General features: G+C 43.1%; 1 protein-coding gene across 4 annotated transcripts in view; it reads right to left on the bottom strand.

Annotated features, from left to right (window-relative positions):
* Positions 1-4902: 4902 nt before the first annotated feature.
* The window catches only part of LOC141927400 (calcium-activated potassium channel subunit beta-2), a 155333-nt gene continuing 135366 nt past the window's right edge, over positions 4903-24869 (bottom strand). For 2 of the 4 annotated variants that reach the window (XM_074834589.1, XM_074834591.1), the window contains exons 2-5: positions 22784-22894; positions 16181-16351; positions 13494-13689; positions 4903-7080 (exon numbers count right to left, since the gene is read on the bottom strand). In XM_074834589.1, the coding sequence (XP_074690690.1) occupies positions 6796-7080; positions 13494-13689; positions 16181-16351; positions 22784-22894 (763 nt within the window). In that variant the 3' untranslated portion in view covers positions 4903-6795. The remainder of the gene's footprint in view (positions 7081-13493; positions 13690-16180; positions 16352-22783; positions 22895-24869) is intronic. The other 2 variants (XM_074834590.1, XM_074834592.1) reach the window with 2 other exon arrangements.

The raw sequence follows: 24869 nt of genomic DNA on the forward strand, positions 1-24869 counted from the left end.
GTATTGTTCAGCTGTCTTGCTTTATTAATGGCTTTGAACTCTTGCTTGTAAGGGGGGTGATTAAGGTGTTGCTGCTTAGTCATCAGACTTTGCTTCCTACTTAATCTGAGGTGAATATAACAGAGTTTATGAGCATGGTGATTAAAACCATAAGTGCCTTCCACGTGGAAGGATTTCAAAGTGGAATCCTTCCCACTTGATTTTGGGGCTGGAGCTGCCCGACAGCCTCTGGCACAACAGATCCTTTGCTTGTGATCTGGAGTTAAGTGTGCAGGTAGCTGTGTATTAAAAACTGCTTTTATAACTGAATATGGAATAGTAACTGCTGTTATGCAAAAGAATAGCCAGGTTGGAGACTTTAAAGAGAGAGATGATGAAACCTACAACCTTCCTCATATATATTATCACATATATTAGAAAATCTACCCTAGCAGACTTTTTCTTGAATGTTTTAGCCTGAGTTGCGTGGGAAGCATGTTTTCAATGCCAATTTTAGCTGTTTTTTTCATATCTTGTGTATGGGATGACAAATGAAAATCAACAGAGTTTTCTGCACACTGAAAAACCTGAAAAAAATAAAGTTGGGTCAATATAAAGATCTCAGTGGGATAGTGGCAAATCACTCTATTCAGGTTCAAATTTTGTTTGTGTATTTTTTCCAAACCAAATTAATCTAACTTTTGAAACAAAATGGTGTATTAGAAATGGTGTCTTTAAAAATGAAGCTAGTTTGGGGTGAACTGAATCCAAAACCAGTGTTTCAGCAGTTTCCTAACATTTTTCCCTGAAATGTGTTAGAAATGGAGGACACTCATGAAAAAAACCCACTTTTTTTTTTTTTTTTTTTTTTTTTTTTTTTTTTGCAACCTATAGCAGTGGCGGATCCTGCTGTACTGTACCAGAGGGGATGAACATATCTGGTCCCCTAAATCTGACCTGCCTGATTCCTTCTGGAGATGCTTCTACTTCTCACCTGTTTTTCTTGAACTTCCAAAGTAAACAAACTTTTCTGTGTTTTGGATGAGAAAGCTGATTCCTCATCTCTGTTTATCACTTTTATGAGTCATTTTCTGCTCTTGTGCCTGGAAATGGCCACGCTTTAGTATTGCTGGATGTACAGAGTTTCCAGAGCATTTTAGAATGATCATCTCTTACCCTCTATATTACAATACAATCACTAGGCAATGAAATACACTAAATTCTCACCTGAATAAATGTAGTTCAGTTAAAAATATACTCACCTACCAGCTCCCTGCATGAAAATGGAGAGCTATAAACTGTAGATAGGCTTGTATGGAGGGTTCTGCTAATGTTAACACACTTTTCAGTGTTCAGAGAGATTTGATTCATTCAAAAAAGCCTAGTGTGAATTCTCCTGGCATCATTTCCATTTTTTTTTTTCCAGATCATTTCTGAAGGATGAAAAAGTCTGTGTGAAATGAGGTTTGTTTTACATTCAGCAACTGCAGGTCAGGGCCAAAAAATGTCTTGTCAGGGGACTAGCATGCGGCCAGAGGCCGTGCGGCTTTGCCAGGTGGCAAGTGAGGCACCCACCCCTCCTGGTTCACTGTGATTTCTCAAAGTACAAGAGAGGACATAGCTTGGCAGAGCCAGCTTACAATGGGCCAAGAGCTGTGCTGGCTGTGCTCCTGGTGCTAACGTGGGATGCTGAATCCACTTGCCCAGATATACTGGCCATGGGCTCTGCCTGGAGGGTCCTCCCTAATTTGCAATAGCTCAAACAATTGAACCACGTGGCCTGACCGCTCCATTTAGTGTAAAATAAATATTAAAGTGTTTTGGTTTAAAATGCACCGAGTACATGCACATGAATCGCTCCGTGGAGCAGCAGCGTCTTCTGTGGGGATGTCTGCACCTGGGAGAGGAGCTGATGTCTGGTGGCTGCTGCCCCACACAGGTAATGATAATGGATAAATGTTCCTTTCCTCCTTCCTGCTGCCTCCTAATTTAGTAGCTGTTATACTCTTTGAGGTAGGTGCTGTGCTCTACTTTACTCATAGTAATGATCAGTGATCTCTGAGATGACAATTACTGGAGCCCAGCCAGGGCTGCTGCTGGTTACATCTGTGTGACTGATCCTGCACTTCACTGACAGGTGAGAAAAATGGAAGAAAGGAAATGTGTTGCTGGTCAGCCTCAAAAAAAAAAAAAAAAAAAAAGTTCAAAATGTCCAGTGAACTAAGCAATTGCCAATAGTTTTGTTTCATGTCAGAGGAACTATTATATTTATTTTTCAAGCTTTCGTAATAAAAATGCTACCCCCATCCCTGGATTTTAAAAGGCAACATCAATTCAAACTGACAAAGGGAAACATCTTGTTTTCAAAACACTGAAACAAAATAATTGATGTTTACCCCTGCTTTTCACTCTTTCCCGCACAACGAAAACAATTTGGCAAAGTTTGTATCCAGTTGTGAGATGTTTGGGTACACCACAAACTGTGCAGGGTTTCTTTCTGCAAAATCGAGTGCTGGGAAGCGACAAGTGTTCACTAGAGCAGAAAAGTGAGGGTTTTTTTCCCAGATCTTTGCTAGATGATGAGCAGTACAGCGGCTAACGGAGAGCTGATGCTACCGTGCTCAGATGCTGAGTCTATGAGAAAATTGTATTGCTGCAAAGATACTGGTTCAATCCACTCGAATGACTACAGCTATTTTAAAAAGGGAATGATTGTATGAGAAGGGAAATTAGCTGACCGGTTTCTAAGGTGGTATTACCTTGAAAGTGCCATTCCCTTTCAAGGTTGTACTAGTACAGTTGTATTGCTGTAAGGTCACAGCTTTCATATCCAACAAGTGCAGGAATCTGCTGGGACCAGGCTTACACCAGCCAGTTCCTTCTCAGTAACTTCTTCCATTGAACTCTTCTGTGGGTGGTGATGAGGATGGAGATGAGGAGGCATAGCCAGCAGCATCCCCAGCCTTGCCTTGGGACTTTGGGACTTCATTCCCTTTTTGTCACTCGGGTTTGAAATCACTGCATTTGTGTCTTCTTGAGATATGCAGGCTCTTGTGTTTCCTGAGCCTTCTTTCCTTTCTGTATTCATCTCAGACTCACACTGGAGTTGGGTACACTCGCACTCTGGGTACATTTTGTGAGATAAAGTGACATCTCCTCAATTAGGAAAGCTAAACCAAAATAAGCTCTCCGTTGTCCTAGCTGGTGACATTTAGTAAGTCTGCTGCAAGGTGCCAAGTTTCAGAGTATTACAGCAGGGATGTTCACACTTCAGCTTCAGATTTAGATGTTCCAGAATAGAAATAAGACCTGACATAAATAATCTAATTAAGAAAATAACAACTATTAAAAGGCCATGTGAATTTGGCACCTGGAATACTTTATACACTTTAAATCCCACAAGGGTGCCTCTCATAGGCTCACAATGCCTGTGAATACTGCATTGCCATTTTCATATTGCACCTTTCCATGCCGAGGTTTTGTAGAACTGGTTGTTCCCTGCTGTCCCGAATGCCCAGCTGGGACATCAAGAGGTAAAGTGCTGGGGAGAGTCGGGACCAGTCTCAGAAACAGGGTAGATTTGCCTGATCACTGAATTTCACTACCCTCTATTTCTCATTCATTTGAGCTGGCTCCAGGAACATCAGTTCCTTTTGCAGGGGATAAACATGGTATTAAAATGGAAGTAGAGAAAGAAATAGCACAGGCTAACATCCCCAGTGAAACACGACCTCTCTTTGGGGCAGCAGGAGTTGTCAAAAATTGCATTTGCAATGTTAAATGTTTCAGTAGGGGGTTAACTGTGCCAGTGATCAGATGGATAATTCAGTTTAAAATTATTGTTTTACCTCACTCCATCCAATTACTCAAGTTGTTTTGCTATCCCACAGATCTCTCCGTTAATGTCAACAAAATGATTATAGACTGCAACAGCGTCAAGATGTTTCACCCACAGGAGCGCTGGTGAAATGTTTATGGTGCAATGTGTTGAAAGCAGCATTTGATGTGTAAATGTCAGGAACAATCAGCTTTCCTGTCACCAGAATGAACACGCACAAATACAGGTGCCGAAAATGTCACATGCACAACCAAAGAGTTACTTTATTGCAGGCCACATAAATTGTCATGTGAACAGCCAACATCAGTGTCTGTAATGGTGCAAAAAAGCCACCACAGACAGCTCTTTGCTGGTGATGCTGTGCAGTATTTCTGATTTGTGAATCGTGATCAGCAGCATGGACTGAGCTGATGGTAGGGAGACGGGTGAGGGATGATTGAGGGTGGCAACACTGAACGCAGACCAAACCTCTCTGCTTGAGGGGAAATCAACTTCGTAAAGGATGAAGATGCACCCTGGGAGACACCGGGGCTATCTAGAAATGGGTCACAATGCCTCCTTGTCTGTGTGGCTCTGTGGGCCTCACCTAGATACCTCTCTTCTCAGGAAAACCTGCAGAATAAGGTTTTGTAACAACAATGAGCGTCTGCAGCCTGGAGCCCCTTGTGCTATGGGCACCAGGCAATGAATCCCCGTGTCCCCGCATGGTGGTACCACTGAAACTAGTCAGTCCTGTGCCTGTGCATCAGAGCAGGGGGGTACTGTGGCAGCAGGGCTGGGGTCCCCCATCTCTGTCCCCCAATCCATGCTGGCACTGGGGGTGAGTCACGCTTTCTGCTGGCGGACGGGTGGTCAAATAAAGGTTGCTGTCAGTCCACCAAAGACTTTGCTACTCCAGTCCCACTGATGCTGAGGGTGCCCAGATCCACTGATGAGGGTTTCTGTGATTCCCACAGATTGATCAAAACCACATTTTTGCAAATAAACCTTTATGAATTCCCTGTTGCATCAACACTCCTCATTTCTTGGTAATAGAAGATACAAAGAAAAGTCTGATGAAACAAGCCAGATCTGAAGGCAGAAGATATTGAAATCTGGAAGATTTAATTTAATATTTTTATTACATATTTTTGGAGCCCTGATTATACCCCCACCCTCCAGGAATTTATTTACCTAAGGAAAATTATACTACTGATTACAAGATTGCAGGTTCATTTTCACTGCTGAGAACTCATTTTTTTTACAGCTCACGTTACACTTGCATGACTTGTAAAGTTTTGTAACATCTTGAAATTTTCAATGCTACGTTGCAGAAGGGTACTTATATATAGATGAATTAAGCAGAATACTTGCTTTGCAGTCTTTTTGAGGGGAAAAAAAGTTTCTGGGTTTCAATAGGTCTGTAAATGGTTTCTTTGAGCTATTGGATAGTGAGTTCACAGGGTGCTCACAGGATCTGCCTTGTGTTTGTCCTTCAGGCTGAGTGCAAAGTGAGAAACTGTGAGAGGTGTCTTTAAAACATAACATAAGAAGGAATGCTTTCTACAGGGGAATAAAAATAAATTATGCAGAAATCATGACTATAGTGTGCATGAAATTATACTGGCAAGGTCCCCATGGTAAATATTTGACAGATAGGACAACATCTTAGTCAGAATCTCAGTTTTTCCTATAGATCATTGCACCTGGGCCTTTTAAATCATAATTCACATCAGCCAGCACTGCATTCTGAGTTAAGGTCAGGAGAGATTTCCAGATGTATTATGATGATTATCTAACAATTCAGTTAATAGAGCCATAGAACTGGATGAGATTTTTGTCAGTTCCGATGTCACAGCAACAGAGACCTTTGACTGAAACAACATCATGAATATTGGATAAGATCCTACAGTGCTGCTTCTCCATGTTATGATATTATCCAAGGATGAAGGTTATAAATACATGAGTTATACTGTTCACTTTCCAGTTGGTAAAAACAAAGAAAAAAAATCCCCATAATCAAGTTCCAATACACAACTAGAGATAATATAGCTTTTTCTTTATATATATATATCTGTATATATATCAAGTAAAAAAATCTAAAATAGTTGGAAGTAAAAAATGAAAAAATAGCTGATTGTGTTATTTTTTTTCTTTACAGTGATATGGTAGCAAATACAAGACAAATGAATAATAAACCTTTACATAAGGTGTTCTGGTCCCATCTCCATCAATAGGGCTCAGACTAGAATAGAAAATGGAACAAGGTGTTTTCTGGTTTTTGGCTACAGCTTCTGCAAGTGACAAAGATGATGTTGATAAGACAGGAGGAAATTATAGCACTAAATAAAATAAAAATCCAAGGTGTTTTCCAAAAGACCTTAAACACCATAGGGCAAAATTTACTTCTGAACTGAGGGAGCAAACACAAAGCATCACCAAGTCCTACTTAGGCTGAAAATACTGTATGCTTATCCTGGCCTCAAAATACGTCCCTTTTGTGCCATCTTACCATAAAAAAACCCCTATCAGTGCTTTCCCCCCTCCTCCCTCCTGCAGCCAATAATAAAAAAGCAAAGTCACAAATCCATCAAATGGACTGAGCCAGACGTGGGACCTGAGTGATGCGCAAGTGTTTGGCTGCCCTTTGTCCCAGCAGCGAATTTTCCCCAGAATCCTTCACATTGAAAATGTCAATTGGCTAAGCTTGGCAAATGGTCACACTGAGCCCTATTTTGGCTGTAGAAAAGAAAGAAGTACTAGTCTCAGCATAAAACAAGATCATATAGACGGTCAACACAAAACAGTATTTTTTTCAGTTGTCTGCATAATAATAACATCATGTTTGCATATAGAACAGCTTTTGCATTATTGCTCTACTTATCAGAATATAGTAAGGAACTTATAACAGACTTGCACATTACAAACTTAAGGTTCTTTGGTGAAGAATGAGAAAACAGTATTTTCGCTGTAATTAAATCTCAGAGAAGTTTTCGTTTTTATCTGTTGATCCTTTGGATTCTCTCACAGAGGAGGGAAAGATACTGAGTCAGCTTTACCATTGCAACGATGGCGACCCCGCCGATCATCATGCAGGTGGGCCAGAAGAGGGAGTGGAACAGCACATTGGAGCTGTACAGTTTGGTTAATATCACATTTTTCTGAACACCTTCAGGGTCGTAGAAGCAGGAGAAGCGTTGGTACTTTCTGAAGTTTTCCATCACAACATTCACCAGCGACATGGATTCCTCATAATTCTTGCCACACTTGGGTATGTATGAACACTGGGAAGAAATTAGAGGGAGAAAAATTCATCTCCAAACCAGATATCATGTCTGTTTTCAGGTGGCAAGCAGGCAAATCTCAAGATGATTATGCTTTTCATAATAAGAGTGGAATACTATTAAGCTAATAATAAATTTATCACAGACAAAACTCAATATTTTGCACATCTACAGAATTTCCCATTGGAGAACTTCCAAGTGCTGTACAAACATTAATGCTTTAATCTGCATAGCAGCCTCGTGAGATAGGTGAATATATTATTATTGCTAATTTACACATGCAAAAATGGAACTGATGAAGTACCTCTTCATCTTAAGTGGCACACATATGCTCGCAGTTAGATGGGTAATTGACTCTCTGTAAATACAAATCTGGTAGTTCAGATTTCACTTGGATCAGATCAAAGTGATCGTAGTGGGCACAGGAATTCACCCACAGGAGAGAAGGCTGAAGAGAGACCTTTATACAAATTTTCCCTTGCGGGTAATGTCTTGATTAGGGACAAATAGTCTAGGAGAAAATAATTTTCCCACTGACCACCCACAGGACTTTCATTCAAATTCTAGCTGAAGATCAGCCTGGCTACCAGGCTGGCTCTTAGTCTTGTTTTTGTTCTTGACCCCAGCATAAGTCAAACAGTTCCTTCTCTCTGAAGATGCTTCTTGAATTTCAGTCATAGTCACAAAGAAATGAAGTTTTGGGGGTGGCTCTATCTAACACAGTTTCAACCCAGCATTCCCAAAGAATATTAAAGGCCAGTTAATTTAAAAAACTAGTTTATGGAGTTTATGCATTGAAGATATTCCATGGAACAGGCAGGACAGTGACCCTTGGCTGTGCTGACCATTCCCTGCAAAGAGGTAGTGTGAGCTGGTGGGGTTGTGGGCAGACACACAAGGATTGAGGCCACCTGCATTTTGACCTAGAGCAGAAACACCTGAATTTGCTTGTGCTGGAAGAGGACCAATAGGAGCAGCCCAAGGCTCCTCACTCCCTCTTCTCTTCTAGACACTTATGCCCCTCCACACCTGAAGATTTTCTACACCTGCACAAGATTTTGATTAAATTCCCTACCTAGTCAAGAACTGCTTCAGGAGGGGTGGTAAATCTGCTGCTTAACTTTTCATTGAACGTGTATGGGGGGAACCACCACGTCACTGCTCCCTTGCAGTTATGGGGTGATTGTGAGTCCCTGTCATGGTCCCTGCCTATGATGCTGAACCTGCTTGTTCTGGGTGAGTACCTAAAGTAGCTCCAGGTAATTTAAAGAGAGAAAGTGAGTTTTGCAAAGGAAAAAAGATGTTTTGATTAAAATAATGTGAGCCATGGCTTTTGATTATTATAGTTTTAATGTATATACTCTATAAATATTCCTCTATTCTTTTTCATGACTATGCTGTGACTTTTTTGTAATGTACTGCAACAAATCTCTTGTCTTAATGATGATCAAAGGATTAACCTCATAACAGGATTTGATTGATTCATTGGCAAGTTTATTAGTACAGAATATGATTTGAAGAGCAGCAGAAAGATTGTCTGGTGTTAGCAGACTGGAGTATTAAGGGTAGAGCATGGCAGCACTGCCATTATGAATATTTCATAGAGCTCTAGAAATTAGAGATGGAAAAATATCAGAGCAGTAATATCTCATCCATCTTCCTGCTGGTGCAGGTCTGCTCCCTCCAGGATATTCTCTTGCACTCTGCCCATCTTTGTCTTAAATGTCCAAAGCCATAAGCTCTCTTCCAGTGCCTATGACTCTTTAATAGATCATAATCTAATAAGTAGGGGAGATTTCTCAGTGGAACATACCTCATTTTCTTTTGCTAATTTATGTGCTGTCCCTGCTGTAACAACAGTATTTCCGGCTCAGATTTTTTTTGTTTGGTTTGGTTTTTTTTCTTGCAAATTTGGTGCTATACATTTTTGCTTCTTGAAGTCCCATGAAGCATTCTGAGGGAGGAGATTAAAAGAGGACTTGGCCACTCTTGCCAAAGTCCAGTCCTTCCCTCTTGATAGAACATAGCAAGGCACGTAAAAGCCCAAATGATGACAGATTCCTGGACTCAAAGTCTGCAGAAATGTCCCAAGAATGCAGCTGGGGGAGGTCTGACTTCCTGCAAGTCTGAGTATTTTCCAAGCATTTTCAAAGAAAATGATGATGCTGAAGCAGAACTTGAGCTGTTGCCTCCTACACCTGATGGCACAGAGACACCAGCTGTGCAGGGCTGGTTGGGCTGCCCATGACATGAGGGTCTGGGAGTATGAAGCTGTGGTATGTAGTTGTGCAAGGGAGCTTGGTTTGCTTTGCCTCTCAGCCAGGCTCCTTGTGCTGAAACTGTCTCTCTCTCCAGGCTATGGTCTCCCATGCGCTCTCCAAGAGATGGGTGCCCTTTGCTTCATATGCTATTTGCCTCATTGCAGATCTTCTGAGCTCCTGGAGGCATCTTGGCCTCAGCTTTGAGGAGCTCCTTAGCACAAGGACTCTCTATGTTGTGGTTGTGCGGTGCTCCTGGCCTCCTTTCGTGCCTTGGCTTCCCCAGTGAGACCCCAGGGATAGCACAGGGCTGGCTCTGCTTGCTGGTGTCTGCCATGTTGCATGGGTCATTGATGAACAAGTAGGTAGACATGGATAATGGGATGTTTTGATGTTTTCTTTGGTTTGATCTTCATTCAGTTTTCTCCAATGCCTGGCAGGGAATTTTATATCCACAATTGTTATGCAGTAGCTGTGAATGTAGACTACTAAATCTATGCTGTTTTATTACACCTCTGCATTGTCAAACACTTGGAAATCTGCAAATCTGAAAGTAAACAATGTCTGTGTCTCTACCTCAAGTGAAGATTCTGTGATACACTGTGAGAAAAGTGGTTCTTGTGTTACTTGCAATCTGATCACAAGAAGGACATACTAGACAGTTACAAAGAGAACTTGTTATTACATTTCCAGCTCTACTTTCCTAATCTAAAGGACTGGATAGGTAGCCTGTATGAACTACCTCTGGACATGTCCCGTCCAATGCCCTGCTCAGTGCAGCGTTACTCAGGGACTTGTCTGGTCAAGTTCTGAATATCTCCAAGGATGGAGATAACACATCATCTCGAGGAAGCCTGGGGGCAGTTTCATTTAAATCAGTGACATTACTCTGAAAACACCATTGCCAGAAAATCCCCCAGTTCAGGCTGGGCACTGAAATACATGTCTCTTGCTATAAGTCTGCAGCTGGGGTTTGTGTCCATGCTGAGCCTGGAAACTTTGACAAGATCTTTGTGAGAAAGTGGTCAGAATGACAATTTACATCTCTTTGGAAAGTGCAACAGGCTTTGTGTCTGTGTTGGCCTGATATTGATTCCTGCAAACTGAATTCTCCAGTCCCAGCGCAGAAATGGGTCTGCTGGGAACCACAGCTGAACATCACTGCTCCCCCTGGGCACCAGGCAAACTCCTGCCCATGTTATAAATACCTGAACCGTCAGTGGGAAATCACCATGAGATCCCCCATCATTTCTGAGTCCCAGGCAGTTATAGCTGGCATAACGGTGATTCTGGTGATTAAATCCTGCTTGTTATCTCACTTATGGAGCATGGGTATAAATCAGCAGTGGCTGTGATGACATGAAAAGAATCAAAATGATATAGTATGAGATCAAAATGGGGCCTCTAGAACTGCTTTAACTACCACAGTCCTTCCTCAGTGTGACAGCCTGGCTCTGTGGTCCAGGCACAAGGGGACATCAGCCAATTTAAGTCTCGCAGAGGCTGTTACAGCCTCTGACAGCTGGGGAAGGAAAGTGTAGCTGTGAAAGCATTTAAGTCACTATGGTTGTAGTATTGATGAGGGGCTGGGCTTGTCCTAAAGGCTAGAGATAACGAATGCACAGAAAGAGCAATGAAAAGCCATGAAAAATCTTGTACATTTTCCTGGGAAAGACTTGAGCAGCTTGACTGGTATCCACTTACTTCCCACTGATTCCCACCGGAGACTGGCAGCAGCATGCTGTAGATCTCAATATAAATTGCACCTACTCCCTACTGCACCTTGCGAGCTGACAGCTAGGTTAGACAGCAAGTCTCCTAGATTAATCATTATTTAAAATCAAAGTGCATTTTGCTTCATCCGTGCTAGCTGGCAGGAAGAGGAGAGAGACAGGATCCAGATGCTGCTCTGCGTGCGTGGCGGTGCTCAGCGAGGCAGAGAGGTTGGTGAGGGGATGCTGACCTTTTGAATGTCACTGGTGTTGGCCTCAGAGGGTAAGCACCATGCTCTGCAGGATCCCCAGCAATGTCAGGGCTCAGTGAGCCAGGGATGGCTTTTTTTTTGTTGTTTATTTGGCAAGGAGTAAGATAGGAAATGCAGACCTGAGTAGGTGGAGAGAGACAGCTAGCACTCAGCTGGAGCATCACAAAACCAGCCGTGCTCAGGGCTGCTCATCCCACCGCATGGGGCTGCTCTCTGGCCAGGGGAGAGGGAATGCCTGTCCGGGGAGCTGAGATGGGTTGTACTGATCTGAGCTTGGAGTCTCTGCTAATCTCAGCCAGGCACAAGAAGCCAGGTATTTTATAGACATTGCAAACTTCCATTCAAAACTGTGTTTGGATTCAGGTCACATAGCCAGCAGCATGTCAGGAAAACCTAGGAATCCTCCTGAGAGCAGAGCTTAACCTGTAAAACAACCTTGGGCTGAAGAAGTATTAACTGTGCCTACATTAAATTAAGAGAAGGCGGCATCTGGGAGAATTTCAAAGTCCACTTCAGCAAGCAAAAATCATTGGTAACAGAATGTGGAGATTGATGCTGAATCTCTTGATTTATTTGAACCAAGTGGAGCACAGAGACTGATCTGATCTGTTTTAATCAAATTGTGGCATGAGTGTCACTGGATTTTGCTTCTGCCCCTGCAGACAGTGGGATCTGCCCTGCCACAGGCTTCATGACAGCCAGTGCCTCCTTTCTGCACTGACGCCAAACCAGAGGCGAAGATGAGGGCACTCTTCTCCATTTCACACTTCAGATCCAGAGGACTTTGTCTCTCAGCCACAGAAGCTAATTATCCAGCACAATAACCGGCCCAGTGCAACCATGCCGTGCTTTGACTAATTTTAATATCGCTTCATCTTAATATGCAGAAGTAATTTGGTCTGCTGAACTGCTGCCATAAATAGAAACACAATAGGTTATGTTGTCAGCAGCCTGAACCGGAGCTCTGCTGTCACAGGCTGCGCTTTGCCAAGCACCCATAGTTTGGGGTTCAGTGACCTTGGATAACTAAGTAGTTAATGCAAATCTGACACTTGTAAGTCTAATGACTTAGCAGCATCCCAGCTCACTGCAGCTTGCAGTCTTGGGTACCCAGCTGCTGTAGATATGAAGAAAGAAAGGAGGGGAGAGGGACATTTCTTAGTCCGATCCTGCCTTGCTATACGGAAGGAGCAAACAGCCACCTGCGAGGAGGCAGTCGCTTGACTGGGTGTGATGCACAGCACTGCGTCAGCTGCACAGCTGTGGCTGCAGGCTGCAGGGAGATGCCTTCTGTGCATCCACTGCGTTCATTATAGCCTCCAGACAGGAGCTGTCTCCATCCCACCTGGATGGAGTTATGCTGGATTTTGTACTTGCTGAAGCAGAGAGAGGAATTCTTCTGCAGATTTGTTAAAAGTATTTTTTTTTTTTTGGTTCAATGTCTGGAATTGGAGAAGTTGTGCAAGAAAGATGACGTGGCTCCTTAGCTTATACATGCCCAAAAGCCAGGCCTTTTATTTTTACACTGCCACTTTTATCTTGACAGTCCCTTCTCAGCAAACTTTCAGCATCTTTACACCATCCACAGTGGTAAGTGCTGTGCCTTGACCCCAGTGGCACAGCTGGCCTCAGCAGAGATGCTCAGGGCACAGAGTTTGTCACCAGAGATTGAGACAGAGACAAGTTTGCTGTTAGACATGGGGTTCTTGTCTCTCCCTGTCACCTTGCCTGGCCCTGCAGTAATAAGGCCGTTTTTATTCTCACCACCGTGGATGCTCCATGCACATCGCTAGGGGTGTTTGCTATCACACAGAGCCATACCCAGGTGGGAAGTGACTTGTCCACAGCTCCACAAGAATATCAATGTGACAAGTGACCAGCGCTAGCCTGCGCCTGTAAAGTATTTGGAAAGGACGAGGGAGGCTCCAGCCCCTGGGGGACACCACCCTGTGTGGGATGAGCTGCAGTTCCTGCATGGGATGGAGGTAGAAACTGCCCCCTCCAGAGATGTGAGCTCAGTTTGTGCACCGATTTCTGCTTTCTCTGCTCTGTATTTACCAGTGAAGCAAGTGCTGGAAGCCTTATATTGCTTTAAAGTGAGGAATGGGTATAACAAGGTGAGCATCCCTCCAGAAACCCATTTAGGAATAAATTTTATTCTGTGTTCTTACCTCAGAATTAATTTTCATTGTTTCCTCAGTGTGATAGAGCAGAAGCTTCTGGCCAGAAGAAGTGAGATTAACGTACACCTGGAGGCAGGGGTACTGAGAGATTTTCCAGCAGTCTGGACCGCAGCTAAATGAGCAGTTGAAGGTTTCTGTGATGGATGCATTGAGAAGCGAGCACTGAGCCTCTTCTGTCCAGACACTAAGTAGGAAAAAAAGAGATGTTAGAGCATGGCGAGAATGGGCAATAAGCACTAAATGCAGCTCAGGCTATCATCAGGGATATACCAGGGGGCATCTTGTAGGAGATGGTGTCTGTTGCAGGGCTTTGAGCAAAGGCTGGACTTTCTCACGTCACACATCACAGACAGTGTATTATTCTGTAGTACCCAAAGTTTGTGCTTTGGGCACAAAAATACCCAATTCATTTATGTCTATGTATAAATGAAAAGGGAACTGGAACTTTTAGCCTGGAGAAGGTATATTTGAAACCAAAGGGAATCAGCAGAGATATCAGAGAAGAAAACTAAGCAGCCTGCCCTGGGTAGAGCACAACACACACAGTGCTGCATGACAGGACACCCTGGGCCAAGACTTGATGGTTAACCACCAAGCCCAGCTCAATTTAAAGTGAGGGCTGGGAGGAGAGCTTCAAATTATCAGGGTATGTATATTCATGTTCATGAAGACACAGTAACATGCAAGTGGTGGTGTACCTGTGGAAAGGCTTTTTCTAGTGGCAGCTTGCTCAGTTTTCCATAAGTTAAGTCAGTGGTTGTAATTGTTCTGGAGGATTTCAGCTTATCTGCAACTCACCAGAGGCTAAAACTGGAATGATGGAGCCTGGGTGTGCACTGGCAATGTTTGCTTGGGTTTCTTGCATGTATTTAAAAATCTATGGCTGTATTTTCCTTAGGGATGAGAGCAGTGGGAAGGGCACACTGAGGGCTCTGTGAAAAGCTGGGGGAAGGTTTCACCCCAGGGCTTCCCTTTAGCCCCGTTCAGCCCCTCGGCTCACACCCAGCACGGCTGTCGTGACCCTCACCATGAACGGGCTGAGGCTCTGCTTGCCCCTTGCCAAACCTACAAAAGGCTTTACACAGTAAGCGATATCAAAGATTTCTGGCTAATTCTCTTGGTATTTTTCTTTGGCAGTAATTCTGCTTGTATATTCTGTTTTACATTTATATTAAATTATGCTATGATTTCTGGGGGGAAATCAAGTGAAAGGATTTTTTTTCCCCTCCCAGGCAGTATTTTGTTGGAGGGGTATTGCTGTCTGTAAAGGAGAATAACCCCTAAGGAGATCTGGCTGTGTGAAGAGAAGTGACAGCAAAGACTCCTGGGTTGTCATCTTCTCCTCCCTTTCACCTTTCGACTGCTGTTTTATTCATGCATGGGGGTAACAGAGTAACAACTACCTACAACAGACTTGTGAAGATGGAACATTTGATACTTCGTAGGTGCTTTGATATCTTCTGGCAATTTTTCATGTAGTTTGTAATATAAATCGTCTTCTTCGCATGAGCAATTTTGACCTTAGCAGTCTCTGCAATTGACACTGATATTGCTGAAAGGTGTGGGAGAACAATTTGGAAAAGCAAATGCTCTTGGATACTTAACAGGTCTTGATCTCTGTTTTCAAAATCTAAACTTTGCCTGGATTTTAAAAGGGACAAATACCTTTATCGCACAAATAAGATGCTGCAAATCAGTACAGTTCATCCTCAGGCATTGCTACTTTTTCCTTATCGTTGCAGGGTCAAGAAGGAATATTTTCCTGCAGGTGCACCAATATAATTGAGAATGTTCCTATCAGTTGACTGTAGGCACTCACTATACATGGCTAAAGAAGCAGCCTGTGGTGCATAAGCCAAAATGTGCCAGGTGTTCAACACTGCCTCGTGGTGGTTTTGGGCATGACAGACTAATAATTTGATCCCGTTATACATTTTTCATTCTTCTAACTCCACTGATCAGGGCAGAAAAAACATTGCTGACAGTCTTATTACAGTCTGGGCTGGATTTTAAATAGGGCTGGTGCTTGAAAACTGATTTCAAATGCTGCTAATGAATCACAGGCCAAACTTTCTGCTCTGTGGCAGAGAAGGAAGCCAGAGAAGGCCTGAGAAAAATTTAGTGCAGTGCAGTAATGATGAAAGATGATCTTTCACTTTCAGCAAATTATTATATTTCAGGAGGATTTCACTTGTTAAAATGAAAATAACCTACATGGAAAACTACGTGCTACAAAGCAGCTTGATTTCTTTCCCAAATTAATTCTCCATTCTTCATCTGAAAGTGTGTTGTTTGTTGATGCTGGTAAATATTTTTGCTGTTTTCTTCTGCGTTTGGGCTTTTCAGCAGCAGCCCCTGAGAGGCTTACAGGGTTCAGCAGGCTGTCGACCAGCTGATATGGGTATTAGAATGGTGTTAGACTGTGGCAAGTCTAAAGCCTATGGATCAAGATTTTGTCGAAGAGGTATCTAATTCTTCCCTCACTTCTGCTTGTATTATTCAACTTGCTTTCACTGTAGTTATGCTTAATTTATACTGGGGTAAGGAAGTGCAGAATCAAGCCTATGTTGACCAAAGAAAAAATTATAAAACTTTAATAAAAAGAGTCAGAAGAATAAGCCACATGAAGTCAGCTGAAGCAGAGTGTGAGATCAGGGTAACCATCATGAAATTACCTTTGCATGTAAGACCGCAGCAGGGTGATTCCCAGGAGAAAGTACATCATGATAGAGCACACCATCATGGCCAGCCCGAGGAGTATGGCTCGGTCTTCTCCGGCTTTTAGAGCTGTGACTGTTTTCCTTTTGTCCAGTAGATCGTGATCCCTGATTTTTTGGTAAATATTTCTGAGGTTGAAAATAATACATTCTTATGTAAAGTTCATATTTAATCAATGAAGCCTCTACAGAGTGGGTAGTTCCACCTCCATACCCATCTCGTGGGAGAGAAAGGCCTAAGGGTCCTCAGGTGTCCTTTTTCATCGGATTCACTCTGACCTGGTGGAAACTTATTCATCTCCAAAATAAATTACAGCCATTTCTGAAAAGGTAAAAACCTCTTATAGCAAATATAAAGATTAGACACTTGTGCCAGCTCAGTAAATCCTCCTTTGATACAGCTTCATTGGCTCAATTGAATTATACCATAGGTGAATTTGACCTGTCAATGCTGTCTTAGGCCACTAGAAGGTGTTTAGGTATATGAGGTGTCTTTTCTTCAGTTGAATATGATAACAGGTCTTATGTTACCATATGTAGAAAATAGTCTGAAGAAAGACGTCACTAAAATTATCTGAAAGGACCATGTTCTTTTTTAATTCTCTACAGGCTAGTGGTTTGGGTAATTTTCCTGAGTGTGACTCAAAGCTCATGAAACACTATGGGGATTTTGCAATTGATTTCTGTGGGTTTTTTGATTGGGAGCTTATTTACTTTATTTATAAAACAGCTTTCTGGAAGCCCAGTTACTCATTACAGTGAAAACCCTCACAGAAAATTATCCACCAGAGCTATTTGTTCTGGGATTAAAAAAAAGAAGATACAACAAACCATTCCCCCTTCAGCAGAGAGTCCTTTGCATTTTCTAACTGTAAGTCCTTCTTTCATCTCTGAGCCTTTGATGATTCAATGGGTCATGAGGACACAATGGCGAAGAAGGAAATATTTGAGTACATTTCAAACACACTCAAACTTTGTGGGTTTAAAATGTACTTACAGACCTGAGGCTGGTCAAAATCTCCTGTGTTTTCTGTTATGGTTCTTTTGAATCATCCAGGCAGCACCCGAAGCATGTGAACCGCACACCTCTGAGCCCTGGCACCACCATAACATGGACATAGTTGTACACGTGGAAGAAGTTCCTCTTCTACTGTCTGCAAAATGGCAGGTGAGCAACATCAACATCACTTTGGGCTCTAGCAAACCCACCACTCATTTAAGCTGAAACCACCATGTTTCACTCAACCTTGGAGAAAAGCATTGTGTTAGACCAACCACGTAACTTACATTCACTAATAGGGACAAAGAAATAGAGTTAAGACAGATGTAAAATCGTACATAAGCACAGCAGAAACAAGAAAATGGGTTTAATCATAAAATCCCCAAAACTGGAATTGAATTTTTATTTAGATGATGAGTCATAGTCAGGAAAAGCACATATGGTATGTGGTTTTATAGCAAAAATCTTGCTTAGATGGTTCTGCAGTTAATAGTCTCCCATACCTAAGACCCCTTGAGGTTTCTTCATTGAAGTGTGATTTACATATTTAGATGTCCATGGTTTCTCTTCAAAACCATCCTTTAAATCTTGTCAATGTTTTCCTAGTCAGAAATGAAATGGTAATTCAGCCTGTCAAAATTTTCTCTGGTATTGGGGAGAAAAAATATATTGTGAACTGGCAGATGCAACTGCCTTCAAAGAAGTAATGTAGAGTAATAATCTAATGTTACTTTTCTATTATTATTTATCAAACTGTATTTAACTTTGAGAGCTGCTATTAGGATTTGCATTGCTCCCAAATGGAAGCAGGCAGGAAGGCAGAGATTGTCATGCAGTTCCAGCACATTAACCGATCACACAGCATAACTTATGTCAGCGCATAGACATAAAACAGACACAGTGCAATCGCTCACTAGTGTCATCAGAGCAGCTAGGGCATAAAAAGGATACAAATGGACAATTTAAAAACAAATAGCTAATTAAGAATGGTTACAAACACTTCCCATATGGCCTTGAGCCAAGAAACGTGCAATGAGAGGTAAAAAAAAAGGATGGACTGAAGGGTATGTTGTAGAAATTATCTATCTGGAGGTGACTGGCAAGGGGGACGGTGTGCAGTGACTGCCTGCCAGGCGGATCTCCCACGCTCGCCTGCCATAGTAGATAAAGCTAGAGCTCTGCCTCAGGGGTCATGCTTGGACCAGTTGTTCAGTTGCTCTTTTGTAAATATTTGTTATTCAAAGGCCCAAATGACAGAGAAGTGGTAGTCTGGTGCACCTTACTGAGGGCTTTTTTCCTCCTGAATCCCTGGCAGTAGTTAGCCTGGTGACACGTGCCAAGGTGTGCGGTGGAGTGGCATGTGCCAGCCTGTGACGCACTGGTCCTGATGCAGCCCAGGAGACACCCTGAGTAACCATCCCTCCTCCTCCTCTCTGCTCATGCCTGCACCAAGGAGGTGCCAATTTTCTCCATATGATATGGGAACATCCGCTATTACCAGACTTCACATTTTTTGTCCCTGAGAGCCCTGGTTTTGGGGGACATGATACGTTGTGCAGAATATTTAGCTGGAGTGGCAGTGGTGGCCTGCACACGTGTGTGTGCTTCTCAGTGGGGGGGATTTTCTGTACGTGTGAACTTTTGGCACAGCCCAGGGACCTCTTTCTGCTTGGTGAGCTGGAAGAGTGCCGTGCTTAGCTGGCTGATTTTGGATCCCAGGGCTGCACAGCCACAATTAGCTGACTGCTGTGGTGTGTTTAAGTACAGATCACTGCATCCCAGACACTACTCATCTAGGTGACTCCATCTAATACTTGTGATTACCTGTGGTATCTCCCCAGATATGACACTGAGGGGGGCTGTTTTTAAAGAAGTCCCACCTGTCAGAACAGGGGATTCCTCTGCACTGTGCAAAGATATTTAATAGAAAGCAAGACTCCAAGGACAGACAGTCTTTTCTCCCTTGATTATTTCCAAACTGAAGTTCTCCACTGCTAAATCTCCGTGGTTTTTTGTGGGTTTTTTTTGCCAAACTGCTCAGAGGATATGGGCTGGCTCTCTACACAGGCTCAGCTGCCAGAGAGGAAATCTCGGCCGTGACCGTGCCTGCTGGGGACAGAACAGAGATTTCCCTCTCCATATCTCTCTAAACAGCAGCAGTGCGGGGATCCCTCTGCAATGTGGTCAGCAGCTCCTTATGTGATCTCCAGAGGAAAGCTTAGGGAGGACCTGTGTGATGAAATTAGAAGCCCAGGTTATGTTAGCCTGAACAAAAGACAGACAGGGAGAGTTACAGTTACAAGGCCTGTCTGAGCCTACCAGCCTTAATAAAAAAGTTCTACATCTTTTGTAAAGTTGCCCATATTTGCTGCAGCCAAGACCTTTATTTGTCATTATGAGGTACGTGACCTTTTAGTACTTGCTTATGTGAAGGGTGAGGCATACCAACTTGCTCTGTGCTCTGCTGTCACGGGACTGCTCCACAGTTCTGAGGATGTCATTAATTTTTTGGCATGTATTAGGAATGGTCCTGTATGCAAAGAAGTTGCAACTGGGCTCTGCCATGTAGAGCAGGAGAGGCTAAAGTAACGCTTCTTCTGACCCAGTACAATAGTTCTTATTTTGTTCCAAAATGGATAGATCTAGGACCTCTGCAAAGGGTGTCAAGTTTACTCACTGGAAATTTAGAATAACCAGGCACCTGCAATAACTTAAAAAACAAAAAAAAAAACCCACAACAAAACCCCAAACAAATTACCTACCCTCAAATTCCTTCCCTTGCAAAAGGACCATGATGTGGCACTGAGGGAGACATTGCCTCCTCTGGCACTGTGTGGTCATGGGGCTTTTCAGATGGGGATACTTGCCTGCCTGAATTATTCAGTGTGACTTTGAATTCACATTCACTTTTCTGATATCGCAGTTGTTATGCAGATGTCACACAAACTACCTTATTTTGAGGTGTTTACTGATATCAGAAATCCTTGAAAGCAAGGGTCAGAAAACTCTCCTGTATCTTACCTGCAGAATTCCCAATATTCAGGGACTTTTCCGCTCAGAAGCGAATTTCTTTACGTTTTTCTTAACAGGGTATATATATTTAGCTGCATTAGTCTTTGTTATTAGAGTTATGGCAACAGAAAATCTCTCTGGAGCTCTCACAAAAGTCTCACTGTGGTTGTACCAGGATTCCTATCGATATGAACAGATTTCCTTTACTCAGTTTCCTCCCTCTTCCCCACCAAACTGAACCAAACCAAACCAGTGCTTTGGTTTTCCGAGCTTACAATGTTGTGGAAAGCTTAACTGACAGCTGAGGAAGAATGAAGGCTTGACTAAGTTTACGAAGCATAACAAGTAGAAGTTGGGGAACTGTGGTTGTCTAAAACAACAATAAAATAGATACATTTTGGGCCTGATCCTACAAAAAGAGATGCCTGAGAGATACCTTCCACTGAGAAGAAAGTGATTCCTTCACAGCAAGTGACCCATTGCTGCACAGGTTATTATTACAGTGCAATCCCTCAGAAGTCTGCGATTGTAGCATGGGTTAGGTGACAAGTTTGCTGCTCCACATGGCAATCTTAGTGTCTGAAGTTTAAAGAACAAAAATTCCTAGGAAAGGGTCATTTAGGGGAAGTAATTTCTCTAAAATGCACTGCCTGTTTGATATAGTGATGCTGCTGGTGACCTTACATGTGTTAAAATCACTGCCAGACGCTGGCAGATGAGTTTCTTCCATCAGCAACACTTGCTCTGTGTTCACACCTCTCTTCTGAAGTCCTGAGGCTGTGGTCAGCACTCTCCTATTTCCATTTTCTCTTCTTCCTTTTCCCTCCCGTGTTTTATTAATCACTCACAGGGTATTAACAATTCCTTCTGTACAGCTCTACGGGACCATCTGGGGAATAAACCCACCCAAAGGCTTGAAAAGCCACCTGAAATTACTACGGTTGGTGTGTAAGTACAGATACTGCTCCCTATCTTCCTATTTCTGCAGGCAGGGGTGAGCTCTGCCCAGGGTTTAAGCTGACCAGACACTGGTAAGCCCTGTTTAGTACAGCACTCAGCCCAAGTTAATAAGTCCCACTGAAAGGCATGGTGTGAATTGCAGGCCATGCTAATCAGGAGCACGTGGCTTCCAGTCAGCCCAACGTGTGGGCAGATATCTCCTCCAAGTGTCTAACCTTGGACCGTTCTGTCCATGACAGTGTTTTAATGCAGAAGAACATTAGCCTGGGGAAAATTTAATTAAAGAGGAGACTTGCAGGAGTACATTAGATAACCAGCTCCAACTGAAAGTCCATGGAAACTTGTTGCCAAGCTGGTCTCTGTGGCTTCAAAATATCTGTTTGGGATTGGATTATCAAAAGAGCTGAACACCTATGCAGCCTTTGCAGAAAAGTTCAGCAAATAGGGCAATTCTCCAAAGCAACTCAGAGTCACCTGAACTCATGAATGCATTTTCTCAAGCAGATGCAAGCAGTGATGTCTCATTAGAATAACTGAAGAGTGTGTTTTGTTAATTGGCGCTGTAGATACATTGACCTCTGTTTTCGTTTCACCGGAGTCTGATTTTTTTTTTTGGTGTTTATATTTAATAGTGACTGCAAGGGGAACTGAAGGAGAGGAGGCAAAGGAGGGAAGTGGGAAAGGAAAGAAAAGAAAGGGAAATGTGTCTGGTTGTGACAAGACAAGCTGTCCAGCACTACAAAGGAGAGAGATTTTGGAGGGATGAGTCTGAGCGTTACTGACAATTGTTCTTCCATCAGTGATATTCAACTTCTTTCATTCCCAACTGAGTTCTGCCTTTGTCTGCGGACTTAAAACCTCTCCTTCCCTTTCCTTCTCTTCTGTGTAATTCCCTGCTCCCCTGAGAGATCCAGCAACTCTCTTATTTCTCTGTCTCCTTCAGCCTGTTCACTCCGGCAACACCACTTGTGTGGGCTGGTGGGCTACCAGGTCACTTTCAAGCCCCCAGCTATTGTGCAATGTATTGTGCACACACTCATTCTCACACATGCATACATATAAAATGGAAATGTCTCTGACAGCTGGATGCATCATCCAGATGTGTAAAATTTATGTAGGTCAATGATCTGGCTGGGGGAGAGGAGGCACTGTGTGTGTGTTGTCTGGAGGGGGTTACAGGAGTGGTGTGGGCCGATGGCTGAAAGCAGGATACCTGCAAATGGCCTAAAAGTTCCACAGGGGTTGTATCTGGGACTGAAACCTGTGGCTGGGGATTAGTGTGCTTTTAAATGTGCAACGTGCGTGTGCTGACCTCGGAGATGATCACGGTGTGCTGTTGATGTCCTGGGAACAAGGAAGACTTTGGCTCTGACATTGTCCCTCCGCTCTGTTTTGGCTTGACATATTAACCCTGGCACTCATTGGCTGGTTCTGTTGTCGGTGGAGCAGTAGCCGGGGGGATGAGAGGCAAGGGGTGGACACCCTTTGCATCCCTCCTACTTCTCTACTGCTGCCACTGAAGAGAAGCTACAGGCCACACTCCTAAAGATTCAAACTCTTAAGAGACAATCAGTGTAGATGTCGTTTACCTTTTCTCATCATGTCTGTAAGATGTAGAACTCCGGCCACTGGTCCAAATAAACATTTTAGAGGGTTGCCCAGTGTTGGCTTTGCTCGCTGCAGTGGGACGATGGAAGGACCTGGGGGAAGAGGGATAATTTTTATCACTGCCCATCCAGTGTGGCAGACCACATCATATCCAGTGTGTCAAATCCCCTGTGGCTGTGCCCAATGTACTCTGAAGATAGACCTTTGTTAACTCAGGGTGAGATGTAAATTAATGGGGATGACAGATCAACATGTGGGAATGAAGGATAAATCTCATTAGCCCCACTGGTAAAATGTGATCCTGGCTAATCAGGCTTAGCTATACTCCACGCTGCAAGGGATTTGCAAAGGATTTGCACCATGGACAAGAAATCATCGGTAGTTTAAGAAAAGGTAATAGCTGCATCCAATGTTCTTATGCAGTATTTTTTGGAGACACAGTGGCTATTGTTTAAATACATACATGTTCATTACTGTTTTTTCATTGTACTGCAGCTCTTAGTAAGGTGAGACTCTCAAAGAGGATGTTTGAATGAGGCACAAGTATGAGATGTAAATGCAGCACTTTGTGGAAATGTAACTGATGTGACAAATATGTCTTTTCCTACAGAGAACTTACTGTCCCAAGGCCAATTGGCCAGATGAGTTAGATTCCTGGACAGGAGCTTCTTTATTTCACAGCAGGGTATGAGACCTGTTGCCTTCTTTCAGGCTCTCAGGGTCTTCTGAAGAGGGTAAGTGTCTGAGGGGTTTCATTTTAGGGACTGAATTTGAACCCTGTACTTCAGTTAGATCTCACAGAATCAGAAATACAGAGTTAAAAGGATCTCAAGAAGTGTTGCTGCTCTCTTGCTCTGATTCAAGGCACATTCACTATGTCTATGTAATTCCTAGCAGATTTGGGTTACCCTAGATCAACTAAATGTAAACAACCATCTTTCCAGATGGTAACTTCATTGCCAGGCTGGAAGCATATCTTGTATTGGACCTGCTAGTGGGGCTACAGCTCCCCTTGTAGCTCCTCCTAATCTGTTCCTGGTTTTCGTGAGGCCCTTCCTGGTGAGAACTGTATTTTGCATTATTTCATGGCACAGCACTTTGTGCTTTTACTGCATTCAGAGAAAGGCTTAAGAAAAAAAAAAAAAGAAATATTCCAGATACCAAATACTTTAATACCAAAGTTTTGCACACTCTGTGGGCCATTCTTAACTTACTGAAAAATAAACCTGACCGTTGATGCTGTCAGCAGAGAAGACACATGAATTCCTCAGTGCTCCTCGTCTGAAAAAGTCTGTAATGTCACTATCGATATAATCAGGCAAAGGACTAATTTCAATATTTACATAGTGATGAACCTGGGACAATACTTAAATCCCATAAAGGTGGCTTCAGGGGAAGACTGACATGGACAGGAGCCAAAATTCATGTGTACACAGACAGGCTGATGGGTGTCAAGGGACTGGACTCTTCATCTGGAGTCAGCCCAGAGCCCCACCACAAGGTCCATGATGCAGACCCACGCCAAACTCATACTCTGGTTGGGCAGCTGACTGGGCAGACTAGCCAAACTAGTACCTCCGTCATCTCCTCCCTGCTGGGATCCTGCTGCCATGCTCAGAGTTGCTGGCTGGGGGCTTGCAGGCAGGGACCTTGCTTGAAATAAGACATGATAATATTTGACAAAGCTTTTGTGCTGTAAGTTGGACAAGAAGGCTGTCCAAAAGAAGAGAGGTAGATGGAGGCGAAACTCCCCCAGCCTTTTCCCTGACTCTGTGGTCATCACTGCAGCTCTGAGAGCCAAAAAAGAGTCTTCTTTCCTTACAACCACTGTAGTTAAGTATTGGGCAACAAACAATAAGATAAGGCATTTCGTCCCTGAAATAACTGTAGCTTAGAAGGTGAAATAACATCTGCCAGGACTTAATCAATATAGCCACTGACTAAAAAGTGTTTTTATAGTGATATTGGCCAGAAATTTGGGTTGCAGGACCTTGGGTCTAATCCTCACCCTGGTATGTAAGATTGCACCCACATTCCCTCAGACTGCACAACAGCAACTGCCAAGCC

This window comes from Strix aluco, chromosome 9 (assembly GCF_031877795.1).
Source record: "Strix aluco isolate bStrAlu1 chromosome 9, bStrAlu1.hap1, whole genome shotgun sequence".
Lineage (NCBI taxonomy): Eukaryota > Metazoa > Chordata > Aves > Strigiformes > Strigidae > Strix > Strix aluco.